At 42.7% G+C, this 22,172-nt stretch overlaps 2 protein-coding genes across 4 annotated transcripts in view; one reads left to right on the forward strand and one right to left on the reverse strand.

Annotated features, from left to right (window-relative positions):
* The window catches only part of Gycbeta100B (Guanylyl cyclase beta-subunit at 100B), a 43,887-nt gene extending 21,748 nt beyond the window's left edge, over window positions 1–22,139 (forward strand). The window contains exons 16-18 of the mRNA NM_079864.4: window positions 2,099–2,256; window positions 14,870–15,493; window positions 21,113–22,139. Coding sequence (NP_524603.2) covers window positions 2,099–2,256; window positions 14,870–15,194 — 483 coding nt within the window. The 3' untranslated portion in view covers window positions 15,195–15,493; window positions 21,113–22,139. The remainder of the gene's footprint in view (window positions 1–2,098; window positions 2,257–14,869; window positions 15,494–21,112) is intronic.
* stops (slow termination of phototransduction) lies at window positions 2,017–12,967 on the reverse strand. 3 transcript variants are annotated; one of them, NM_170538.3, is made up of 9 exons: window positions 12,686–12,967; window positions 11,888–12,322; window positions 11,187–11,286; window positions 10,211–10,320; window positions 10,037–10,140; window positions 7,401–7,496; window positions 5,034–5,190; window positions 4,819–4,937; window positions 2,017–2,722 (listed from the first exon to the last, which is right to left on the reverse strand). In NM_170538.3, exons 2-9 carry the CDS (start codon window positions 12,104–12,106, stop codon window positions 2,290–2,292), a joined length of 1,338 nt encoding a protein of 445 aa, NP_733417.1. In that variant the 5' UTR covers window positions 12,107–12,322; window positions 12,686–12,967; the 3' UTR covers window positions 2,017–2,289. The 3 variants fall into 3 exon arrangements, with proteins under 3 accessions (NP_733417.1, NP_001163780.1, NP_733416.2); NM_001170309.2 differs by having other exon boundaries at window positions 12,641–12,967; NM_170537.2 differs by lacking the exon at window positions 12,686–12,967 and having other exon boundaries at window positions 11,888–12,465.
* Window positions 22,140–22,172: the final 33 nt, after the last annotated feature.

Below are 22,172 nucleotides of genomic sequence, written 5' to 3' on the forward strand. Positions count from 1 at the left end.
GTGGACAATGCTTGTGGCTTGTCAGTCACTTTTTGCACATGTCTTGGCATCTGTATGTATATTAGGGTGGCTCACAGCGAAAATGGAAACAAACTATATTGGAATATTTGAATATTTGGAATACCATTATGTAAATCCATATTCTATAAAGCAGAATATGTTTGTGATTTTGGATTCTTAATATAATATCATTCAAAGAGCAAATATGAATTTTATTACATTACTATTAGTATATTAAATAATCTAAATATAAATATATTAAATATATATTAATATATATATTATAAATATATATAAATATAAATATATTAAATATATTATATTAAATATAATTACCGACTCACCCTACTGTAGATATGTCCCAGGATCTGCGTGCGTGTGCCATATACCCACCAACACAAACTTAGCAACTCTTGCTTGGGCTCGTGTCACTTGGCTTTATTGTCCGAGTTGTTGTTTTTCTGTTGCTAAAATTCCATTACCTTATCGTCTTGCCGTTGGCTGTTCTCGTAAGGAAGTCTTCTTTTGGTCCTGGGATCATCCATCTGTTCCGCCCACCATAAGCCATAAGCCCCAACTAGTCTCCATTTCCATCTGGCCTCGCCGCAACTGCAGTCAAGTTTTTGTGGCTGTCAGTATTTCATATTTGACTGATTGCCTTTGGTAATGCAGGGGGAAACCCCTTTCATGCGGACGAAAAAGAAAACTCGGGCAGGGGAATTCGAGAATCGAGTCAGCGTTTGATAGATCGCTCGAAATCCAATTAACAATCGCCACGGGCAACTAATGGCAAAAACTAGGACACGACATCCGAGCCTGTTGCACTGCCCTTCCCCAGGATGCTCTAAACCCCCAAACCCCCCTTTTGCGACCCTCCCCCCAACGAACCTCCCTTTCCGCCACTGGCGTCATTTTGCGCTTCATTAAATCCTGATAAAAAGCAGCAGCAGCAGAAGCTAGTCATTCCGCCCGGCACCTCCCCCTCCGTTTATGAAGCCAATTATACCGATGTTTTTTTTTATGCAAAAACTTTGCTTCCAGCCCTCTTTTCCCGCTTTTCCTGCCAGTTTTTCTCAACTCAACTCTTTGTTGGCTACTTCCTGTGCTTACAGTCCATAAATATTGATTCGGCTCTCAGCAAAAACTTTCTGCAGTTGCTATGTATTTTATACACTCGAGGGCGAAACCAGGAAAATCATTTTCCTTACTGCCATGCATCTTGGCTGATGGCTAAAAATAAACCAGCAATTTTCCAGAAAATAGTTTCGAACTAGAATGGACAGTACGTAATGTCCTTTAGCATTTTCTGGCAAAAAGTTTGCTTCTCTAATTGGAAAAAATTGTGAAGAAAACTGTTTTTGTTTTCCATATTACGTTGACATTTGAAGTAATAATAAATAAAAAACAAAAACATTGTATAGCTCCATCATTTAATCAATAGAAACTGTTTTAAGCTCGATGTTGAATCATTCATCAGCAGAGCGGTGCACTGGTTCAATTTGATTTTGTTGCGAATTTTTTCCCAACTCGACTTTCTGCACTTTTTGCCTTCCAAAAGTTTTGATACTTTTCTTATCGCACTCCACCGCCTAGGCGATTAGTGTTATGTAATGTTTTTCTGGTAATTACAACTTTTGTCCTTCGTTTTTATATCTGAACTGCTGGCACTTTACCCATTTTCACATATTATCTTGGCTCTGCGTTTCTGCGAAACTCTCTCAGCATCGTCACCTACTAACAAGGACCTATTGTGGTCGGGGTTGAGACTTGCTCTTATTCCCTATGGTCGCCGCTCATTTCGTTTTAAATTTAATTAAAGAAAACTTTTTCCTACTGCTGCTGCAAGTTTTTGGAAAGTAATTGTGGCAACTTTCGGTTGGTTTTTGCAGCTACATTCCGTTGCGGTTGGCAACTTTTCGGGGTGTTGATGATGGGACGTTGGCTGGCGAAAGTTTATTAGCGCAATGAAGTGCCTTTCTAATACGCTGCAAGGCCCGATAAATTCTGTTACGAACTCAGATTATACATTTATTTGCTAGATAAACTCCTTACAAATTCTACAATTCTAAATTCTTTGTTTTGGTCCTTGTTTTTTCAGCAAATCACCATAGGCATCCATTCCGGCGAAGTGGTGACTGGAGTGATCGGCAACCGAGTGCCACGCTACTGTCTGTTCGGAAATACTGTCAATCTCACCAGCCGGACGGAGACCACTGGCGTTCCGGGGCGCATCAACGTCAGCGAAGAAACCTATCGGTGAGTGCTGGTGTTTGTACTGGGTGTTTTTTGCTATCTGGGCTCGCCGGGCAAGGAAATTGGCGGAAAATCGGGATCGAAATCGGGTGGACAGGCCGCCACGTAGGCCTCTACCGCAGCCTTTTTGGCCTCCTCCGTATACGCTCCATCGCCGGTGGCCATGAAAGCCGCCAATGCGGCCTTTTCCGGATCCGTGACAGCCTGCAGGAGCTGCGCTTGATTCTCACTCTCGTCCTCGCTCTCCCCTGCACTGCTGATTGTATCCAGCCGTCCCATCTCGCTTCCCATCTTGCATTTGGCCGAGGACTTTCCCCTCTGCTGATCCTTGTCCTCCGTGTCCTGTGCCTCAGGTCCTTCAAGCTCCTCGGTGAGATCGATGTAGCGTTGCAGGCGCTTTGGCAACCTCAACGTGTCGATGCCGCTTGGCAGTTGATTGTGCATCCGCATGACGTCGCGGATACAGCAGCTGTAAATTCAAGTTTCATGTTAAAGTCTTTAAAACATAAAGAAAGCGTTAATTTGTGTCTTCCTCAGCTTGATTTTGTGAACGTGATGTCTTGATATTCCTTCTCAGGATTGACGTTTTTCGAGCTGCTCAAGACTTTTGGTATACTTTTCTCGCCTTTAGGCGCTGCTCCTGTCAATCTCAGCGGGATATTTCATAAATTAATTTAAGTTTTACACAATAAGCACATACGGCGAACAAAAAAAATCCGCACACCAAACAAAGTTCATGTGCTTAAAACTTTTCTCGTGAGTGAAAGGCAGCAAGAGCGAAAAAACACACGCAGCAACTTTCACTAAAGTTGCCCGCGAAACTAGAGGAAGAAGTTAAAGTAGCGGATATTGGTAGCGGATTCTTTTTGGCCCTTTCACTTTGAGCCGCAGTGAAAGCTTCCTCTAAAGTTTGCCAGTGTGTGGAGTTGGTTCTAAAGTGCCTTTTTGATACAGAGGGGAGCAGCGGCAACTTGTCCGAAATTCTTGCGAAAGTGAGCACCAAATTGGCGTCATAAAACGCACGGGAAGCTTAACAACATGCTAATCAGCTGCCAGGGGTATCCAACCAGGAACTCCGCAGTTTATGTCCATGTTAATTTGTCCTGTCAAGTTTCTCTGTTCTGGCAATATTTTGGCATTTTTACGGCCGCCGACGACAAATTCGACCAATCAATAAAGCAAGCTGACACCGCCCGAGGGGAAAAGATGAACGGCGGAAGTCACTGAGCAGCCATAAAAGCAGGCACAAAAAGCGTTGCCTACTTAGGGGCGCCTCTACGGAAGTCGGGATGCCGGGGCGTATGCGCAATATATTCGCCCATGACGGCAATCGTCACATTCTCTTCAAGACTCTGATTTCGGGCACAATGCGCAATGTAATGCGTTATGCATGCATTCTTAGCGGGTACCAAAGAGATTTGCATAAATTGAAATCGCAAAATGGCTGGCTACAAGAAGCCGAGAGGAACTGCGACAGAACATATAAATCAAGTGCTCATTTCGAGCACATTGTTGAAGCCTCGACAAGTGGACGCCGACTCGATTGCAAATACAGTGGCTATTCACTTTTCAGCAAAGGAAAATATGATGAGAGATTAAAACTATATTTATAATTTAACTCAAAGACACTCAAGCTTAGTTTATATAATTAATGTTCAAAGAATGTCAGACAAACGGAACAGAACAGATGCTTTCAATTCTATATATACACATAAAATAATTTTTCCTGGCCTCAACACCCATGCTTTACTGTACGAAGTGCAGGGCAGAAGCGCGAGTTTTCGCATCGCAAACATTGGCCAGAGAAAAACAAACTGGCAAACAAGCTGGAAAACGGGTTTCCAGCTGAAACGAGAGCCAAAGTCAATGGACATTTTTGTGACACGTGAGCCGGCGGAGGCAAATATGTTTGTGTATTTGTGTTCACGGCATCATCGGGTCACCGAGTGCTCCACAAATAAGTGGCACATATGTGGGCTGAGACCCCGCATATGGAGTCCCACAAGAACCTTATCAATTGCAGACGACAACTTCTGGAATTAAATCGAAGAAACTTCTGAACTCAAACAGCGATCAACGTGGCACGGAAATTCGCATCGATTTAATTCATTAAGTTCGCCGACATTTGACTACATTGCGGCCGAGTCAGTGAAGCAAGCGCGAAAGTTTCGACCCGACTTCTGGATACAATACATGAAAGAAGAAGGCCAACTTGCACTAAGCCGCCCTGACAAAGGCGGCAGGGCGAGGGAAACTTGTCAACTTTTGCCCAGACAGTCTGTCAGTTTGTCAGCCAGTCAGTTGGGCTCCTGTCTTATGCTTATTTCATTTTTCGGGCTTATAGCCGAATTGTCTGCCCGTAGGAAGTTAAGCAAGCGTGGCGGACCTAAGCCAAAGTAATTGAATAAAAAAGTGAAACTTATTATGGCTGTCAGACTCCATTCTTCGTGGCCTAATCTCCATTTCCGACCAAAAGACGTGGACAGCCCATTGTTGGTCACAAGCTCGAGTGTTCGAAGCGGTTCCCATCCCCTGGTAAGATTACAAGTCAAAGTTGATAATTACCGGCATAAATGACGTAGACTGGGCACTCCGTAGACCTGCTCTTTGCCGATAATCTTGTCCATTAAAAGGCGGCCATAGCGATCGAAGAACATTTCCCTTCGGGCAGCGTATAAAAGGGGCTGAAATAGAATATTAGAGAAAATAGTAAGACACACTACTTCTTACATATTGCATCACTCCAGAAGAGATAATTAATTTAATAGGCATTTGCTCACCTTGAAGGGCATCTCAATCATGACCACATTGCGCAGCAGAATCTTGAGGCACATGACCAGTTCGAAGCTGTAATTGCGGCCATCCTCGATGAGTTTGTCGAGCAGCGCTATAATTACGGAGGCGCCTCCGTCTGGCGGCTGCGGTGCGGCGCCGTATCTGCAACGGATGGAAGGGGCGTGGGTGGTAAGAGGGCGTGTCAGCGGTCGGGAGTGGGTAACTGTTTGCAAATGAGATACAAGCTGCCAGCACGTAGTTGGTTTGCTTGTGGTCAATGCAAAGGGTCAGAGGTCGGCGGGCGACGGGGCGGCAATAAATGCTAGATGCCCCGATAAACACAATGTACAAATGAAATAATGAACAGACACGACTCGCGGTTGTGTCAGTTGCACACTAGCACACACGCACAGGAGCAGAGATGTACACATGTACACTGAGAAAAAAGTGTTGTCATTTCAAATATTTTTTGAGCTTAATTTTAAGCTTTCTTAGGGTGTACTGATAAGTGAGATAAATTACAATGGGAATATCTTTAAAATTGTATATACAATAAGGCTTATCAAATTATTAACTGATCACAATTTTCTCTCACTGCATTCAGGCCGACCTGAGTGGCAAATGGCAAATGAAGTGCGAATTGCAAATTGCAAATGGCGCCAGCAGTGTTGTCACTTTTTAAATTGAAAATGTTTGTCAAAGATCTCCCCCACATTCACATTTCTCGTTTTCTGCCTGATAAGCATTGTAATTTATATGTTTCGCTTATTTATATGTTGTTTCACCGCCGGTACATTGTATAAATATTGTCTTTTTGCGTATGCGTGATTATGCACTAGTAAATCAATTTGGCTGCGAATGAAAGTACCAGCGAAAAAGGAATTCATCTCACCACATTCATTTGCATATTTTATGGCCAATTTCAAATGGAAATGCAAAAAAGCGCAGAACGAAACGCAAATTAAAACACACAAAAGCGAAACAATATCGAAAATTTATGGCGCATCAGCATCAGTAACTCGAAAAACAGTAGCCGCATCTGAATAAAAATCAGTCGAGGCCGAAAGGCGTCGGCGCAGAAAGTGAAACAGAAACAGAAAAACCAACTGCAAAGGCTGGCAAAACCCACCTCCAAAAACATCCGGGAAAGCGGTGGAAAACCGGGGGGAAACCGACAGCGGGGAATTGGCAAGCCAAACTCAAACATTTGCCATCAATCGATGCCATTGCAATTGCAATTTGCTTGGTGCAATCAGCACAGCTGGCGGGAATCTCAATATCGTGCTGAATCTGGGATGTACAACTGGCCTCTGTCTAATAATGCGAATTCTTTCCACATTATGCCCCTTTTGAGGAGTGGAATTCACTTTTAATTTCTTAGGATAAAAAAAGGGGCAAATAATGTTGCAAATCGGCAGATAGGGAGGGGGTGCTCAAGAATTCGCCCGAGAAATAATTCGCTTTATGGCCTTTTGAAATTTATATTTAACGAGGTCAAGTAGGGAGAAAAACTATTAAAGAGCTCATATATTTTGAAAAACCATAGTTCTATTACTTTTAACGAAAATAAATAAAGTTAAAAGAGTCTTCCTAAGTCAATTCTAGAAAAAATCACATAAAATGTGCCACTCAGACCGAAGGACCTGCGGAAATTGAATAATTTTTGCGAAAATCTTGATCAAATGAAATTCCAGCTGCCTTCCGCCAGCCGTCGACATAAACTTTGACAGCCGAGCATCTCAGACGGGAACTTTGTTGTGACTCGCCTTTTTGGCCAGCAATCAATACTCGCATTTTATGCAAAGCATCCTTTTTGGCGCTGCATCAAAAATTGAAATCGAAGCCAGCGAAATGGTGGGGCGGGTCGTGTGAGGCGGAAGGCGTGGCCGCGGCCATATCCAGTTAGGAAACAATAAATTGCCGCGACGGCGAAAGTCAAGGACGAAGGACTCAGGATCAGGACGAAGTCGAAACTGCAGGTGTTTACATATAAATTTATGAATCTCGGCTGTGGACCCGAGTGCACGCTCGTAACTTTTTACAAGCTGCTTTTTTGGACCTCGAGACTCGCTGGAGACCGCCTTGTGATGCAAATTTGCTGTGGCAGCGACTTTCATATTTAATGATAATTTTTCCTTTTATTTTCTCTACCCGCTCCTTGGCTTGGGTTTCGTCGAGCGTTTTCTTGTGGCTTCGCGAGCACTTGCTTATGCTAAGCGTCTTGTATTTTATGTTGCATACATTGCGGCGCCGCCAAGTGGCGACCGCTTTGCATATTTCTCGCTAATTGAAGTGGCAGTCGCTGGCACTTCCCTTCCTGTCCCCTTTCCCATCCCCCTGACCGGAAGTCCTTATTCCAGGCCACGACTTACCTCAGCAGTATGAGCAGCAGTTCGGGAGCGTTCGCCTGTAGGGCAATGCGAAGGGGCGAGGACTTGCCGCATGACTCAATGGGGACATCAATGAATCTGCAAAAAAACAAGAACAAAAAGCCGGATTCGGATAAGTCAGTTAGTTTTTAGGCTCACATTCGGAGTGAGTTTAGTGGACGCCCAAATGGGCGACAAGCATCAAAATGGGCTTCGCACATTAGCAGGAGTCTCTGGAGCTGAGAAAATGAGTCTGGGCGGGTACCAGACCTCAATTAAGCTGCTCGCTTGTTGCTCAAAGCCCTTTCATAAAACGAGAAGAAGCACAGAGAAAAATATAAAGCCTTTCCTTGTTTTTACTTGAATCTAAAAGAAGAGACCAAGGTTCGTTTCTCGCAGCACACTTTAAGACGCCTTAAAGACGGATTACTGAGACCTAGAAGTTATTCAACTTCGACATTTCTGCAATATTTTTTTCTGTGCCTAACTTGACATTGCGTATATGTGCGTAATGTGTTGTGTGAGGGGTGGGCGTTTGTCTCCATTCAGGCATTAGCATGTACAATGCACTTAAAGCACATTTCCGGCACAGCGCACACATACACACACGGCTTTTATGTCTACGCATAAAAGTAGGCAAATAAAAGAGCAGAAACCACAATAAACCGGAAGTAGAAGTAACCCACACATCAGACGATAAGCGCACTTTGAGCCACCATCCAGTGACAGCTTGGAAATTGGCTTGGCAAATTCATTTGCGTTTTATTGGCGGCGATAAAAGTGAGTCCCTGCAAGAATCAAGCCATTCCCCAATCGCATCCCATGACAGGTTCCTCAATAGCCGTATATAGCACCTCGTGGCTGGCATATTCTCCTCCAGTCGGAAGTGATTTGCCCCCAAGTCAGACATTAACACTTTAATCAGCTGCTGAGTGGGCTGACAAATCAAATTTCTGTCTAATGGTCTGCTTAGCGAGTATTAGCCGGCGTTTCATGTTAATGTCTTTGCTATACAGTGTGCACTTCGATTAAATCCGATGAAAAGAGTATGAGTTCTCAGCTTGTGAAGTTCCCAGTGCCTTGGAGGGTATAAATTATTCCGAGTGCCATTAAGTCGGCAGGTTATGCAAATGCAGTAGTGAAATAATGTAACTTGCTATTTTAAGCCATTTAAGCCATGCAATTACTGAATTAAATCATGTTTTTTTCTCAATAAACAATTAGGTTTTAGTGTTTTGTTAAACACCCTTTTCAGGTGTTTTCTTTGCAAATCCGTTACTGTTGCATTAGAACCCTAACATCGTAAGTAAATTGTGTAAATCTCATTGTGAGCTTTTAGCTTCAACACAATTCCTTTTCACGAGTGTTCACTGTTCTGCGAAAACTTTGGCAATATGCTGCTCCAGCACTGATTTATGCAACTTCAACGGCATTTGGCCGAAACGTTTATTGTCACATTGCTTGTTTTTCTCAGCTCTTGGGTCGCACACTCCACACACACACTCCCAATCGTACACCCACATACATTTGCAGCTATTGACGCTTATTCATGACTTTGGCTGCTGTTTTGCGAGAGGGCATCATAAATGTCGTCTTAATGCTTGCCAGTCAGTATGTTTTTTGCCTTCTGTTTGTTTAAGAAGCGCAAACAGTCAACTCGGCAATGGTATGGGTATGGTATATCCAAGGGGGCGGGCTGTATCTGTGTGGATTAGTGGGCGTGGTGGGGTTGAGCATGCCTTTGTGCGCTTATTACACGCATTTTTGACTTTAATCCTCCGAAGTGCTGGCGAACAAAGCCGAAATAACAAAAGGTTTACATCGCTGCCTGTTGGTTTTCAGCTTATCGCATCAGCGACACTCACACACGGACCTCATGTGCATGTGGGAGGGTCGGAAAAAGAAGGCGGAAAATGGGAAACCCCCCCCCAAAAGCAAGCTGCAAATGAAAATCTTAATTATACATGACACCAGCAGAAGTGAGAGAAAGCCACCGCCAGTGATTGAGAGCCATTCTCTGTAAAAGTGTATTCGCAGTCGTGTCTGTGGTTGTAAATTGTCGCCATCTTTCACTCAATTATGGCAGTCACACACACACACACACTCTGTGTAGGTGCCACAACAATGGCTGATGAATTAATTTAATTAAAATCCTTTCATTTCTCTGGTTACCCTTCACGTTCGTCCACCATTTCCTTGCATTCCCAGCGGGTATTTATAGTATCTTATTGTTACCGAAAACATTATTATTGTGTGGAAAACTGGCAAGCCATTAAGATTGATCGGTATCTCGGCACATAATCCGAATTTTAAAGTTTAATCTTTAATTCTTGGCGATTTGCTTTGTAAGCAACTTATAATTTGCTCTGATAGCCATAAGCTAAGTGTATAGAAAGGCTTACTGTGACTGTTATGAAAGTAAGAGCTCTCCATAAATGTCCAAGCATACAGCTAGTATGAAAAACTCTTTGGGGGAATGAAGACCTCGGCATGGCACCCAGGCAACTATCCAATTAACCCGGCTAGTGTGAAAATCGCTCGAGGCAGCAAAAGAGCGCGACACATGAAAGAGTGAAGAGGGGGGAGTGGGGAAAAGGGGAGAATGTCAGGACAGGATGGGGACCGGGCTGAGGACTCACCTGAGCTGTCGCTCCTGCTCGAAGCGCGGAATCCAGACGGGCAATGTGAGCTGTTCGCGTGTGGCGTGCTTCAGAAAGTAAACCATAGCCCGGACATTCTCGTGCTGCGAACAAAGGACATACATGGGTGTCTATTCCACGGGGCCAGGAATAGGGTCTTTCTGCCAGTCTCACCTGATCCTGAAAGTCACTGCGCCAGCCGGCGATGAAGTGCGGAGCATGTGGTCCAAACAGGGCGCCCAGGAAAATGCGCTCATATGTCTTCTCGCACTCGTAAATGGCCACTGAATTGCACAAAAAGGGGATAAATTAGTCATGGGAACAGGAAAATAGTTAAAAGTTAATTTATATAAAACAAGCCACGTTTAATAACATTTCGAAGTGGGTAATGCCATAAACCAAATTTGTATACACATTGTGACCGATTTTCCCGCGATGCAGGCAAATTGTCGGTAGTGGAGAAAGCGGTTAAATAATGTCATCAAATCGCAGCAGCGCAGCCATAAAAAAGCTAATTACGTGGCTGCACTTGTTGCTGCTTTGGTTTTTTGGCTTTCGGTTTCGTTGGCTTTTTGGCACAGCCCAGAAATGAAGTCAGCGGAAAACGGAAACGGCCACAATGTTTGCCAAACCAAGGCCAGCGGGTCCAAAAGGCTGGAGTCAGCAACAAAGCAACTTGGTGAGTGAGGACAGGACAAACAAGGAGCAAGTTTTATTGCACACGAGTCCAGATTCCCTGACAGAGGCATGCCATTAATTCCAGGCACTTTTCCTGCTCGCAAAAGTTTACGCAGCCTTTTAATTAGAGGCAGCCAACATGCGTACGCCCCAAATAACTTGCAACACTTTGAGGCACTTTACAAGTTTTACGATGCAGCAACAACAGAGCAACAGAACGACATCAGCAACACTTTCTTAACGCAATTAGCAGAAACACGTGATTAAAGTGAAAACTGCCTGCTTATGGGCGTAATAATCCGATGCGATGGGATGATATTTATTAAAGTATGCAAAGCACACAGCCACGCCCAAAAAGCAAACAGGAAAGTCTTGCCACACACACACGCACACTCACTCGCATACGCTTACGCACACATACGCATACATATGCATTTAAATTAAATTATTTAGTTGGCCCGACTCCACTTACCCAGCAGCTTGACGACCACCTCCGAGTCCCGGACTCCCCAATCCCAGCAGGTGCGCAGTCCGATGTACAGGATGTTGTGATACTTGCCCATGAGGCAGACCTGGGGAATACGCATGGAATGGAGGGTGTGGTGAAGGGGCTGAATCCCAACTGAAGTGCTACTTTTTAAATTATAAATAATTGCCATATGAAGAGATGGCATTTAAAATGGAAGAAAATTAAGTTTAGCAGACTCTGCCAAAGGAAATTAAGCCCGAAACAACTTTCCATATTTATTTACACTCTAAAAGGTCAATTGGATCGCAGCAGCAGGATATACATATTTATGCATAGTTTTAGTACTTTTCTAACCGTTTTCTAGAAAGCTTTATTAAATTCCACTTTTATTCGACTCAAAAGCAAAGCAATGTTATTTGGCTAATTAATCATTGGTTTCCATTCATAAGGCTTGGTTTAAACATTAACATTTATTTAATACGACAACGAAATAGACTGACTTGGCTTTTGTTCTAATTATTTATTTCGTTTTTTTAAGTACCGGAAACTAATTGTCAAATCATTATTAATTAAGTTGAGCTTTGCTAAAGCCCAGTGCTAGTTTGTATGGACTCTTTTAAGTAAATATTTATTCATATTAACTATTGAAGTTTGGCACACAGAAATGCCACATTGGCAACACTCGATTTGTACATAAAGCTCACCTGGCCGTTCTGCTCCTTGGCCATTCGGTGGTACCTCATGGCCGCCGTCACCGCGATGGCGGCCACCTCATCCGTCTGCGAGTTCTGGCCGCCGCTGCAGCCCTTGATGATGGAGCTCAGGTGGTCGAGGACATCTCGCCGCGACTGGCGGTCCTGCAGTCCGTTGCGGGAGATCTGCTCGAAGGTGTCGTCGAAGAAGCACTCGAAGATGTAGTCCATGACCAGATGGCGGCGCTGGGTTCGCCGGTTCCGCTGGTGACTGGCCCTATTGGCAGGATTCCGACGCAGTTGTTCCCGCACCCGCAGACGCAGCCGTGCCCGTGACTCAGTTTCCCGGCGGAAACCGTAGAAATGCCGTGGAAATGGCAACCAGCAGCGAACCCACACAAATTGGCTTTTTAATTGACTTACCAGCCGCTGGAAAGCCTGTAGCAACTGCGAAAGCATATTGCAAACAAAATTTAATTCACTTTAAGTAGGCAAATATTTTCGATTGAGCTGAATTGATGATTCCCTCCAAAGAATTGAAATTCCGCTTCAAAAAAACTCCCGCACCGCTGAAGCCAAAGAGTCGCAATACACAAAAAAGAGAGAATTTCTTTTGCGGGGGTGACTCTCTTGCGCTATCGATTTTTTGCAGCTGGCAATGATGTGCTGGGAGAACTTTTGATAAACATAAACAACTCATAATGAGCATGCGGAATATTCATTTTAATATTTTTAAGCATTGCAATCATATAAGAAAATAATTACATAGTATGTAAAGCTTATTCAAAAGCTGATATACAGTTCAATTACTTTTTAGGCCTCTTTATTTCCGTGAAGCTCCCAGCAAAGCAATTGGCAAACAGGTGTTTGATTACCAGCCGACAAGTATATTTCTATGAGCTCTTCAAAAACCGAATGGAACTCGAGGACTCCATTGAAACTGATTCGATTCGATTCAATTCGATTGGTTTTTGCTAAACAGTCTATTGCACTTTGAAATTTGCTGGCATTTTTCCGAACCATTTATTCACTGCACGCAGCGCACTCACACAATTTTCCACCCCACTCATCAGCTGCCGCTGGAAAACTAAACAAACGAAGTCCAATTTCTAAGAACGCTCAGCTGTTTACCTAAGCGCTCACTCTCCCGCTTTCTCTCCACTCTCTCTTTGTACAGAGAGTAGCGGAGGTATTAAATACGCGTTTCATGAGCATAAAGCTAAATTAGATTCTAAATTGGAATTTTCAATTTAAAATATATAGTACATATGTATGCTCTCACATTATTTTTGTGCTAAATGGGTAATGTTTGGCGATAAGCATAAAATCAAATGGCGCATAAAAACGCAGGTTTTTGTGATTTTGCAATATTAAACTGAAAAATAATTGGTTTGTCATTATAAGGATTATGCTTGATTCAACAAAAATATATTTATTTCGAAATAAATACTGATGGTGTGCTGTTTAATGTTTCAGTGCTTTTTTCGGTTTAAATCATTAATGAATTTGATTTTACAACGGAAAACTGAAAACTAATACAAAGTCACTCGATACTTCATTCCAGAGTGAAACCGATATTATCATAAAGCGAACCGCTTTAAGCTATCTTTTTAGAGATTTACTAATCCCCCTTCAATGAATCCATTACATTTTCAAGGGGATCATTTTGAAATAAATATTGCAACAAATATTCATATACACGGATTTAAATCTGTAAACAATAGGAGTGTTTTCTCGAGCTTTAGCCACGTCAAATGTATTTTAAAACACGACTCCAATTGTCATGTAAATTTCTCAGCTACAAAATAAATTCATATTTTAAATAGCAATTGTGCACATTGTTTACATGTTTTTCTATCACCCTTTGCCAATTAATATTTGTTTATGCGGGACATATCAATTTTCCCATACATTATTCAGGCCCACTCATTCCATTATTCGCCGTATTTGCACGTTTAATATTTGGGCTGACAATTAAGCGCTGGGTAAATATTTAAGCACTGCCATAAACATTAATTAAGAACGCACACCAAGGGATCCAGAGATGATGACTGGGATAATCATGTCTGGTAGGGATTCCTCGGGTCCTTCGCCTTAATCGCATATGCAAATAAGTGTCGAAGGACATTCGGCACAGTGTAATTAACTCAGGTCCATTAAAACGGTGCATATTTGTGCTGGTTACCCAGGACAACATGGCAATATTTTCACCTGAACAGGCTCACCTGAGCGCTAATTAAAAGGGCAATGCAATTGTGGCCATATGCAGGCTATCCGATGCCGCAAAGGTAGCGAATTAATTGAATTAAATTCGTATCCAATCAGCGGCGTATTGGCCGTAAATATATGAGTCCGAATAAATGCAACAATGTGTGGTTGCACTGTGGTCGAGCCAAGCGGAAGCGGAAATGCACACAAGCCTGGCGAAATTTTTATTTCGCTTCCGTTTTATGCTGCACTCGATTGTGCGGGCACATGGAGCACAATAACCGAATTTACATAATTTCTGGCGATGCAATCTAATAGCTGAATAAGGGGTCTCCCACTGTGGAAATTACGATGGCAATTTATTGGTGTGCAGATTGAGAAAAAAAAACGACCCCCGAGATATACATCATTCAGAGTGCATTATGGCATCAGACCAAGTCCACAACGGAACTCCCTAACTCGAATTTATGTGACTGCCAAAGGAGTCACATCTCAAATGTTAAGCACTACTATTCTTTGCTTACTGAATTTGCTTGCATCTTAAAGATATAGCTTATACATAACGTTCTGTCTTTATTTCTCTTCGTAAGTGATATTAAAACTCGGTGATTACTTTGTAATTTTGGATAGAATTATTTACTGCGCTACTCTACTTAAGAAAGTTTTATTTACGAAATTTCAGTTTACACTATACTAAACCCCAAAGAAGAATAACAGTTGAGTTTACACAGTGCCTTCCGCCCTGAAACTTATGGCATCTGCCCCTTTTTCCTTTCCTTTTTGCAGGCTCCTCTGTATGGCGATCAACCAGGATGATTCGTTCCACTTGGAGTACCGCGGACCCGTTATCATGAAGGGCAAACCGACGCCCATGGACTGTTGGTTCCTGACGCGTGCCACAAGCAGCATTTTGGGAGGCACTTCCTCGACCGGAGGCAGTGGCGGCGGAGGAAACGGGAGCTTGGATTCGCCGCTGCTGCAGCCAGCCACTCCGACCGCTGGCGCGGCCACGCCCATTCCCGTAGTCGCCCAGCGGGCAGCAGGACATGCCAGCGTGTCACGTACTTCGTCCGCAGGAGGAGGAGGAGGAGGAGCGGTTGTGGGCACATAGGAACTGTGCAAGGACTCGTCCTGCTGCTGCTGAAACATCCTGTAAAGTTGCCACTGCGTGCGTGACTCCATCTGTCCGAATGTCTGCGGCCAAATCTGCAGGTCCTTGGACCACTTAACCACTTCATTTCTATGCCTTTGTGTTTGTCATCCTGCATCCTGCATTCTACGCCCTGTGTCCTGTGTCCTTTCTCCCGCGTCCTGCATCCATAAACCCAAGTGTGTGTTCTTGGCATTGTGTGATTGTTGCTGCTGGCACATTGCGGCCGGAGCCCGAGGAACGTCGGATCGTTGTGCAAGGTAATTTATGTTAATGCTCTTCTATCTGCAACCATTCAAGCCAACCATCCGGGCCAACCACTTAGCCCAGTCACTTTACAAATGATTTACATTTCTCGTGTCTACGCTGGAAAAACCATCATTTGGGTTTAAGAACTGTGTAGATTGTATTGACTATCTTTTACTCACTAAGTGGAAAGTATGAATTTAACCTAGCTTTCACTTAAACTTGTGCTATCTATGCAAATGTGGTTAGAGTTTAACCTAATGTGCGCAAATCGTATGATTAATACAAAGTGTTACATTCAGAGCACGTAATTTATTCCACATTATCATGTCATGTACTGCAATCCGTGGAAATTAGCCTCGCCCTTCCGGGGCCTTATCGGAACAAATTCTAATGCCAGTCATAAAGAATATTTTGTGTCAGGACAAATTTCAACCCATCTGGCCCTATCCACTCGGCAGTAAACTAGATAAGTCCAAAACAACTCAATATAAAAGCCATAATATGCCAAACAGTTAAATATATCTCTCACTCGAACTCTAAAGGATTTTGTCAGCACAGCCAGCGAAAGCGCAAAGCCTTTCATCCTGCCACGCCCCCACGCCTCACGCCCACTCTTTATCCTCGAACCGAAGCTGGCATTTGTTTTGTGTGTGTTTTTGTTTACAAAGTTTTGGCCAATCGAGCTGCAAGCCAAAGAGTTCTATTTCAGCCGAAAATACCCCAAAAGGAGCTGGTGTGCCTAGAATTTAGCACATATTTTGAAAACAAATATTTGATATGAGCAAGCAGGCGAACCAGCTCGAGGCACTCGCTCCAATCCAAAGGAAAAGCCACAACGCGGGTTTGTCCGAAATAGAGGATTAGCTACAGAGGACTTCCTCCCAACCAGAACATAACTAATTTGACTGACTAAAATGTGCTCTTTTTCGAACTCAAGTCTATTTTTGGGCCAAACTTTGCTTAAAATACCATGTACCATACAAAAGCATGATGAAATCGCATTAAACGCCCCCAGAAACCCATTCTCATATTAGCTAAGTAGCATGCCGCAGCAGAAAAAAGGCAGAGACTTGCAGGAAAATCCGGTTGTCCCAATTTCTCGGCTGGCATTTTAAGTGCACACATATATCGCCATTGTAGATATCTGTCTATCCTTCGGATATATATCTGCTTATGGCCTCGATATGGCGCACATTATCGTTAAATGCCAGCGGCAACAACAAGTTGGCATGCAATTTGATGACTTGGAAGTTGGCAGGCATTTTGATGATGCCATTCAACTGGCTGGATTGTGGGCGTATGTAATTCAGGGTCCCTAACGATGGCTCGTTAGAAATGGATTAACATTGATTAGTTCTTACAGCCTGCTCGCTGGTGGAGCCAAATCATAAATTTCCCTAATTAAATGCCTCCAATTTTGGTCCAGAATTTTTCACAAATCCGAACATTTCGGACTCCCTTGTTGCTCATTGAAATTCACTGGAGCCAGAAATAAAAAGTACAAATACCCATAAAAGTTGCCTGATTTGGTGGCCCCCAAGAAATCCAGCCCGCCTTGTTTCCGCTCCTGTCCCTTTTCGCCTGCTCATAATTTTTCTCATTTTTCCTATTTAGTCTTATTTATTCTTCACATCCGGCCTGTTTGTGGAGAAAGTTGTTCGGGGGATGCGGTGGTTGCCTTTTCCGAGCTTTGCCTCATTTAAGTTGGCCCACTTTAAAGGGATGCATTGGCCACACGGAACCACTTCAGAATTGTAATTATTTTTAATGAGCGACGCCTTCGATTGCAGTGCTAGTTGTAATACAGTTAAGAGTAAAATAATATGGCCAGCCCGATTGGAAGTAAATATAAAATAAGGGTACAGTGAATAAATGCTCAATATTTATCGTTCATTGTATGCGAATTAAGTTCTGCAAAAGCTTACTTGGTTGGAATTCCTACTGCATACATTCCATTAAATACAACTGTGTATTTCTGAAGTACACATCGGCTTTAATGAGCCCCCAGTTCGCCTCATCAGCTCCACTTCAGATCCATTTATCATTTGCCAGACAGATATATATATATATATATATATACAAACTGAGGCAAATTTATTCGGTCCGCAACAAAAGAGCGATTTTTCTTTGCGTTTCCGCATCACTGGGAATATGGAAATAACGCGGCTGCCATCAAGCCCGTACAATTTCCGTTTCCTGTGCGCGCTAACATACAAATCCGGATATCGCAAAAATACCAATCAAATAAATATTTACCCGACTAAATACGGCATAAGCTCTTATGCGACAATTGGGCGTGGCATCGAGGGAGGGGCATCTTATTAAAAATTTAGCTGAATTCGCAGTGACAGGCGTGCAAAGTTTGTCAGCTGCAGGGAGAAAAGACCGAAGATCCGGTCCCAGTCTCATTTAAAATTCATAAAGATGGAAATTATGATTGCGATGAGCCGACGACAAAATGTCAGAGGCAAAGGCTTCTTTTCTACTCACAGTCCCAGGCGACTCTTCTGAGAGGAATAAAGAAGGGGAAGAAATGGGAAAAGAAAGAACACTATACACTATGTGGCATAATAACGCTTATATAGTAATAGGGCTGATGAGACGATAATGAGGCTCTGGCGAATGAGTTACGCATACGCCACGTAGCCCCGAAGAAAAGGGTCGACCTGTAGAAGTCGAAACATATTACTCACATGTTGGCACACTTTCGGCAGTTAAAGGAAGCCCGCTCATTGAATTATCCCATCTCTTTGCTTACCTCACACAAAATTGGGAGGGCGGCGAATTGGGTTGGGCAAAAGTTTTTCCAGCTTGCTTAGTTTTTCGAAGAGCCAACATAAAAATTTTCCTATTTAGATTACTGTCGAATGTCAGTTTCGGCTGGGCAAAGGAAAAAGCACAAAGTTTTATTGCCCCAACTCGAGGGGTTTATTAATAAATGATACAAGGATGAAGGACATTCCGGCAGGTATTCGTTTGACATGTATGAGCCCTCGGGTAATTTGGCTGCAGCAAGGACATGGAAACTGTGGAGCCCAAGGCCCTGGACATTGTAGCCGCCCAATCAACGCTGGCAGGAGTAAATAGTCGAGGCGTGGCTTAATCGAAAACTCGGCACTAATTTCAATTAAAGTTGATGCAATGATTGCAAACAGGCAGGCATTCAACTGCAGACAGTGGCCACATTAACTGTGTTTCTTCCTTCCTCCCCCCGCACTCCGCAAATAGGTATTGGGCAAACAGGACCACTTCGATGGCATTCATTTGCATACCGCTGCAACTTGCCACGCCCTCACTCGACTGCCAAATCAAGTCTACTTGCCTCTAAATGTTGCCGACAACAAATCAATTTGAGGCGGTTTACCATACCAAATTGAGCCGGATCGTTGTTTATTCAGTTGGCATTGGAGTGCTTAAGAAGCAGTCGGTAGTCCCAGTTGTTATGACAGCCGGGGACTTAAAGTTGGATGCATTCGCACTAAGTTGCATCTGCTGAGAGGCTTTCGAGTGCCGAAGAGGAAAACCAATCAAATCCAATAATAAATGGCAAAACTTTAGTCCAACTTGCTAAGATTCTGATTTTATTAGAGTTGGGATCCTGCTAGCACTTTTAAGCACAACTTTGTTTCTGCAATTGTCAGTTATGTTCGCATTAAAGTTGATATGCATGCAAATAAAATTTGGTTTTTCTTTTCACCTGAAATATGTGAAAGCATATTTATTCTCCCGTGCAAATGTTTATTCCTGAATATCCGTTGTCGACGCAGCGAATCGCTTGTGTGAACGCAAAGTTTATGCTTTTTATATCCAATCGAATGCAATTTGCCACAAAAGGGGAAACAAAGCAATCTTGGCAACGCCCGCAACATCAATATTGGTAGCTTTCTATGGACCGATTTTCCGATGCTATTTTTTCGCCCATCGCATTCCTTCTGCCGTTTTGCTCTCTTTCGATTTTCATTCCGCTCGACAAAAGGCGTAAACTTTTCAGACAGCAAGGGGTGCAAGGTTGGCATTTTCCCCACCTTCTTCCCATTTTCACTTTCCATTCGCACTCGAACATTTCCCTTTGGGCACGGAGTGTCCACCTTCGTGCATTTGATTTGTGGGGCCATAAAGTTCGAGGCAAACACTCGGATGCAATATTTACAATTTTAATTCAATTTGTTCAAAATTCCCATGTGAATGGGGGCTATGTGTGTGTGTGTGTGTGTGTGTGGTTGTCGGATCAGGGCTAAAGGGGCGTGGCAGGATGACCCCCAAAGAAGAACTTCCTGCTATTTTTGCACATTAAACTAATCGATATTTTATGTGTGGGGAGGGCACAGGGGCCCGGCATTAGATGCAAGTACATTTTAGCCATTTTGTCGTCGTAGCCGATTCAATGACAGCTCGGCCGAAGGACAGCCAAGGACTCGAGGATGTTGTTGTTTAATTGTCTGTAAAATTGTTAAATTGCTTAGCGTGTCAGCAGGAACCGAAAGCAGGGCAGAGGTTTTCAGGAAGCTGTCAGTGGCTCGGGGTTAACATGCATGTGCAATTACTATCAGCTGCCCTGCCATCCATCCATTCGACACCGTCGACTTATTTATTCATTTCCCACTTGCATGCCAAACGTAAAGAACAGAGAGAGCTGTTCAATGGAATTCTATTTATTTTTAAAATCAGTCTGCAGGAAAAGGATTTAAATTAAAATGTAAAAATTACAAAATTACATTATTAACATCTCCAAAAACCAGTTGCAAGCTAACCCAAACAATTTGGGTATTAGACATGATTCTCAAACCAAATTATAAGGATCCTTGGGCACACTTAGGTATATATTTAAAATCCGTTTTTGCACTTTTCCCAAAACGAAATGGCAAGCTCGCCAAGCCGCAAAATGCATATGTATACCTGGCTGTAAACAGAACTTGGGGGAGCCATCAAACTGACTCCACTAATACTATAAATAATCGTTTTCTGGCAGACCTTTAAACTTTTCTTCTGGCAGGGTGGGGAAAGGGAAGGGCGGGGAATTGCTTACGTGATTGAAATTTTGAAAATGCCCCAACAAAAGGATGCCGGCATAGGTTGGCCAGTTTTTGGCAATCAAAAGTTGTTTGCGCCTTTGTAGTTTGGCTGTTTTGTGGTCCAAACGCCCCGCATCCAAACGCAGTTGGCATAACAAACAAGTGAGTTGGGTGAAAAAACAAGCCAAGTTTCTTGTTCCGTTACGTTTCCACATGGCCAAAGTCCAACTTTTGACATTGACACTGTTTCCACCTCGTGTGTCCGACGAGTCCTGGGATCCTGGCCCGGATTCACGGCGTAATTGGGCGTGAAGGGTTAAATTGAATTGCGTGCTCACGGAAGCCAAACGCTTAGACAAACAAAACTGAGCTCTGATTTCGAGTCCTTGCCACAGAGAAATAAAATCTGAGGAATACCAGTTGAAGTCACCTGAAATCAACATATAAACTATCAATGCCAATAACTTATTCCACTTTTTCTGAGTGTATAAAATGGACGCCTTGTGCGAGGGCCGTTCGTGACCGACATATGAGTATTTACAATATATTTCCCATTTTGCGTTTGTAACTATCGAAATATTCCCACTAAAATCGATCCAAATTGTTTTCTCATTTCAGCCTGTGGATTATCCTGTAAAAATGTTTAATGTTGCGTGAGTCCTTGTAGATGTGTATTATTGTGTAAAGAACATGTAATTTGTTAATATGTATTTATTATGATTCTACTTTGTGATGGTTTCTTAGGCTGAACTTTTTCGTGTAACTATATTAACCTAATTGCAAAATTACTCGAACTGTAAAAAATCGACGAGCGAAACAATGTAAGGCAAATATTCTAACCAAACCACTCGACTTTGGGACAACTTAATTAAGGCGTAAACGTAAATTAGCATAACCACAAGGCACCAAAGAAAAACAGACAAAAAGACAAAGATACATATATATGCATATACACACTATATATACTAGATGTAATTGGGTTCGTCAACTTCTATACAGGGCTACCGACCAGTAAATAACAAAATTGTTAGCATCCCAACTGCACCAAAAAGTAACTCTATACAAATGTACAAGCGGAACACAAGCAAGTATTTAGAAAACAGGACAGTAGGTTAAGAGCTCTCCAATCCGAAGTTCGTTTAAGTTTCCATTGATCTATGGCCATTGTTACGAAGGACAAATCTCTACTTTACTCTAACTGAGAAATAGCTTTATAGTTCTTAAGCCATCACGCCAGAAGTCTCGTTCTCTCCTTCTGAAATCATGGACTATTATAATAAAAACCTATATATAGATATATTCATAGCAATATCAATGTGCACAGATGCAAGTACTAAATTTATATATCCAACTGTTCAGCTGAATGTTCTTCTAAGGCGAAGCTTAGCTTAAGCTCTGGTCCACATGGACTCGATTCGTTTTTTTTTTTTTTTGTTGATCCAATTGGTTGTTGAGTGTTAGTCTAAGTTACTTACGTGTACTGTAAAAAGGCTAAGAACTGTTAAGTGCTAAACTAACTACACCGTAACCCCGATCTGTCCATCCCTATCGGATTTCATCTGTACACAGCGTGGAGTAAATGTTAAATATGTTAAAATAAAATCAATATGTATCTGTATCCAAGAATAAATCGCAAGATAAACATACGCAGAAACCAATAAAATATTTCATTGAACCC

Source organism: Drosophila melanogaster, chromosome 3R (assembly GCF_000001215.4).
Source record: "Drosophila melanogaster chromosome 3R".
Taxonomy (NCBI): Eukaryota; Metazoa; Arthropoda; class Insecta; order Diptera; family Drosophilidae; genus Drosophila; species Drosophila melanogaster.

Coding starts and splice junctions, on each gene's coding strand:
- stops (NM_170537.2), bottom strand. CDS start 12,334: ATGCTTTCGCAGTTGCTACAGGCTTTCCAGCGGCTGGTAAGTCAATTA. Junction 10,321..11,186: donor GGTGGTCGTCAAGCTGCTGG/GTAAGTGGAGTC, acceptor TGTGCAATTCAG/TGGCCATTTACGAGTGCGAG. Junction 5,191..7,400: donor CTGCTGCTCATACTGCTGAG/GTAAGTCGTGGC, acceptor CATCCGTTGCAG/ATACGGCGCCGCACCGCAGC.